Here is a 4292-nt window from a genome sequence, read left to right as displayed (position 1 = left end):
AGGCAGTATGCGCGCGAGAAGGAATTCTCTAAATCTGCATCAACAGTCTTGAGTTTGAGGAAATATTTGTGCTGATAATGGATATTTGAAACTTTAGTCAATATTAAATTTACCGCAACAATACAGTCAACCCGCAATACAGAGGAGAAAATAAGTGTGACCCTGATATGTACAGCTATTCACAAGCATCAGCCGAGAATCGAAGCTAAGGAGACAGGGTCACCGAATGATTGACTGAGCCTTTTAGAAAAAAAAGTGCGAGACTTCGACTGCGAGAGAAGAATTGTCCAAATAAACAAAAAGGGCAATTTTTAGGAAATTTTATTTCGAAGAAGAGCCGTTCAGGAAATTTATTTGCGAGAGGAGAAGAAATGCACGCAGCTTATTTCTTGTCTTCTATACCAGACGCTGCGACAGCCTCTTTGCGCATGTTTCTCCGCAGGTCCATTGCCGGCGATATTTCTTCCGTCCACCTTACCGCAGCCTCCATGCGCTGGAGCTGCTCTGGAGAGAAATATTCTTTCCAGCCGCCAGCCTTGGCTTTTCTAACCAAGCAGTATTTACTGCTGTCACCGTTATAGCCGTCCTTGCATGTAAGGTTTTCGTTCAGATCATTTAAGCCAGGAACTGAAATCACATCGAGATTTTCGATCAACACTTTTCTCATGTTTTCCGCCCTACACCGTTGAAGGAGCTTCTGGAGTAACTGTTCGTTTTCTTGCAATTCACGGGCGTAGCATTCTCCGAGGAAGTGGGCCAGTTTCAGTATCACACCCTGCGTATCTTCCATCAGATCCTCATACCTAACGAAGAACACATTGTGCTCGTCTCTAATGTCGTATCCTGAAACAAGATGGTCAAAGTAGTTTCCGAGACCGGCTACGTCGTCACTGAGGAAGGCGTCAAGAAACTCCTCGAACGAGGCATCCTGAAAGCGGTAAACGCTCATGTTGGTCACCATGTCGAAAAAAGAGGCCGCCACGTCCCGCGGGTTCCGAACAATGTAGATGTACTTTGCTTCGGCGCTTATGGCCCCCTTTCGCGGTACCAGGTGCGTTTGCAAAACTCTCAAGGGTAGGCTTGACGTCCAGCCTTCCATCTGAGATGCTCCTAGATAGCGCATGTTTTCTCTGAACTCCTTATTAGAGCTCACGGGCTGGCCTCTTTTCAGTATGAGCTGCACAATGTAGAGAACCCAGTGTGTCCCAGCTTTGGGGTAAGACAGCACGACCACGTCGCCTTTTCCCGGAATAAACTTAAGTGCATCCCTCCAGAGCTCCGAGTTGTAGTGCACGTCCCTTGGGACGCCATCTATAAGTCGAAAGTATGGCTTTCTTTTCGCCATGAGGTCACTTGAGAGAGTCCTCTTGCACAGATAATTTTCGAGTGAAGAACATAAGTGAAACCTCCGTGTGCACGAAATATTTTCTTTTTTTGATGTTTCTGCTTTCATCTCTGATCAACCGGCTCCAGCAAGTTACCTAAATGTTAAATATACCTACGAACCCGATGCAAGGAACGCTTTGGCGCAATACCTCCCTTTGTGGAGATGGACATTAGAGCGCGTAATTGTGCATAATTCCAGGAGATATATCTTAGAGAGATCGGAAGAAAGTGCATGCCACAAAGGATTAGAGCCTGCGGCATCTCAGTGGTCTTGCAACTGAGCAGCAGGTACAGGTACAGCAGCGTGCATGCGAAAAGCTTGATTCCCATTCGCTCTAGTGGTATACGGTTGCTGTCCCTTCTTCCCTCGACACTCCCGTCAGGTGAAACACCTACGAACGTACTAGCACTCAGAAAGCGTTGTTAAGAGGAAGAGAGCTGAAAAATGGCATTTTCTCATGAATTGCTTGTTGGGGAGTTACTCTATGGTGTTGTGTACTAGACGTTCACTAAAGTAAGCTCCAAAATTAGGGTGCAGTAAAAAAGCGATTGGATCTTTGGTTTCAATTGTGCGCCGAACGTACCTTGCTGAAAAGAAAAATTACGCTAGCCAGGGTCGAAAAGGGTGCTGAAAGCGTATGGAAAAGTTTAACATCACATAACGGTCATTGCTTGCTTAGGAAAGGCAGGGTTCTTAGGATTTTAAGTTTATTTTTATTAGTTATTGAGACATACAGTGGTCTCAGGCGCTATGGCAAAAGACAATATTTCTTGCCTGACAAAGGCCACAACACTCGAAGCATTTATATTCTCTCCGGAAAAAATGTAAATATTGAAGGAAAGAAAAGAACCGCACTGCAAGTAGGAATTTCATTCAAAAATGGGTTAGAAGAACAGAATAAACAGCATATAAGAACGCAGTGAATTAACAAGTAACTTCAAAGAAACAACACGAAAGCATTTGTCAAGCGCTTTTAAGGAAAATAAAAACACATCTCACGATGTCATGTAAACAGTTTTGCAAAAATGTAATTTTTCACACGTTTTTTAATACTTTCTATAGCATGACATGTTTTCAGCTTCTCTAGTGCACTCGGGTGATTTTTTAATACGGCAGGTATTTGAAAATTGAAAGCCTGTCTTCCGTAGTTAGTGCTTATTTGTGGTGCAAAAATTGTTTCATGTCTCTAGCTGTATGAGGTTCCTTTTGTGACGAAAGTCTTGCTAAAGTGTTCTTCGGCGGTCTGTCTCAAACGAAACGGTTCGAGCGGTAGTTTACGTAAGAATAGGTAGTCTATAGCAACTATTTCAAGATTATTTAAAAACGGCGCAGTTTGCGCAAGGACGTCGAGGTTAAAATTGGACTTTACAGCCTAAAAAGGTACTCGAGGTTTATTTTGGTGGAAGTACCCCAGACGAAAAGTAAATATTGCACATCTTAGTGCATTAGGCACTAATACAGCTGCTTTTTCAGGCTCAATATAACAAAGTGTTTCAACTGGTTTTTCATTCCTATAGCTCCGCGAATATCTTGTCGGAGAGATTCAACGTGAATCGACCAATAAAGATTCTCATTAAACCATACGCGCAAAAATTTGATGCAGGCAGCATTTTCGGTACCATTATCCCAGAATTTCAAACCTTAGTTGCTCCTAAACTGCTTTAGCTTATGTCTAAATATAATACACTTTAATTTATTATATCTTAATTGCAATTAGTTTGCGTTTACCCAGCTATTGGTTTCGTTTACAAGGATTTAATGTCCGAAAGCGAATTCTATCGGGAACGCCGGAGTGAAGGGCTCGAGAAATTTCGACCACCTGGTGTTGTTTAACGTGCACTGACATCGCACAATACACAGGCCTCTAGAATTTTGCCTCCATCAAAATTCGGCCGCCACGATCAAGATCGAACCCGCGTCTTTCGAGTCAGCAGCCGAACGCATAACCACTGAGGCACCATGGCAGATTTTAACCAGCATTTGATGTCACCCATCCAGCTATTCGCTGCGTTGGAGACATCATTGATGCTTTTACCAGAGAAGAAAGCGCTCATGTGGTCCAGTTTGGTTTATGGGGTTTAACATCCCAGAGCGGCTCAGGCTATGAGAGACGCCGTAGTGAAGGGCTCTGGAAATCTAGACCACCTCGGGCTCTTTAACGTGCACTGACATCGCACGGAACACGGGCCTCTAGAATTTCGGCTTCATCGAAATTCGATCAAGGCGAAAAGAGAAGGACAAGGTCAGCAGCCAAGCACCACAATGACTGAGCCACCGCGGCGGCACGCTCATGTTGTCCTCATATAACACAAGGTAGGTTGTATTTGGGATGTTCGCTATATCACTGATGTAGAGAAGACGTAATATTGGGCCCAGAATGGACCCTTGAGGAATGGCACAGTTTAACACGAGACATTCAGGGCGAAATTCATGTAGGGAAATGAACTGCTTTCGAGTGCCGAAGTAGTTTGTAATTAGCACATGAGCAGCACCACTAACACAATACCAAGGTAATTTCTTGAGCAAGACTTCGTGATTAATAGAATCAAAAGCTTTCTTAAAGTCCAAACATACTTCAACTGTCAAAAAAAGCTGTTTTTCGAAATTGTGAACTATGTGGTCTTTTGCATGCAGAAGTGCCTGCTCTGTAGATTTTTTTTTAAAAACAAATTGTTCGGGAATAATTTTCTTGCCCTTCTCCAAGTGTGCATCTAATCTGTTATATAGCCCAGGTTCAAGTATTTTAGAAATTATAGTAAGGGCTGAAATAGGTTCGTAGCTACTGAGGTTTTGTCAATCACACCACACTTATTTACTGCTACAACTTTCGCTTTTTTCTTATGGAAAGGAAATTCACGACCCGATAACTTGACGATGAAGATATGTGAAAGAGGGCGAAATATAA

The 4292-nt window shown here is 43.1% G+C and overlaps 1 protein-coding gene across 1 annotated transcript; it reads right to left on the bottom strand.

The window, feature by feature from the left end:
* Window positions 1-382: 382 nt before the first annotated feature.
* On the bottom strand, window positions 383-1345 carry LOC149333155 (sulfotransferase ssu-1-like). The gene has a single exon (XM_089557662.1). It carries the CDS (start codon window positions 1343-1345, stop codon window positions 383-385), a length of 963 nt encoding a protein of 320 aa, XP_089413788.1.
* Between the last annotated feature and the right edge of the window lie 2947 nt (window positions 1346-4292).

This window comes from Amblyomma mixtum, chromosome 8, assembly GCF_055824585.1.
Source record: "Amblyomma mixtum isolate Tamu chromosome 8, ASM5582458v1, whole genome shotgun sequence".
NCBI classification, from domain to species: domain Eukaryota; kingdom Metazoa; phylum Arthropoda; class Arachnida; order Ixodida; family Ixodidae; genus Amblyomma; species Amblyomma mixtum.
The sequence above is the reverse complement of the archived record's forward strand: the minus strand, read 5'-3'. Positions and strand labels throughout refer to the sequence as shown.

What these genes read in the sequence shown, in the direction of transcription:
- LOC149333155 (XM_089557662.1), bottom strand. Translation starts at nt 1,345, where the DNA reads ATGGCGAAAAGAAAGCCATACTTTCGACTTATAGATGGCGTCCCAAGG.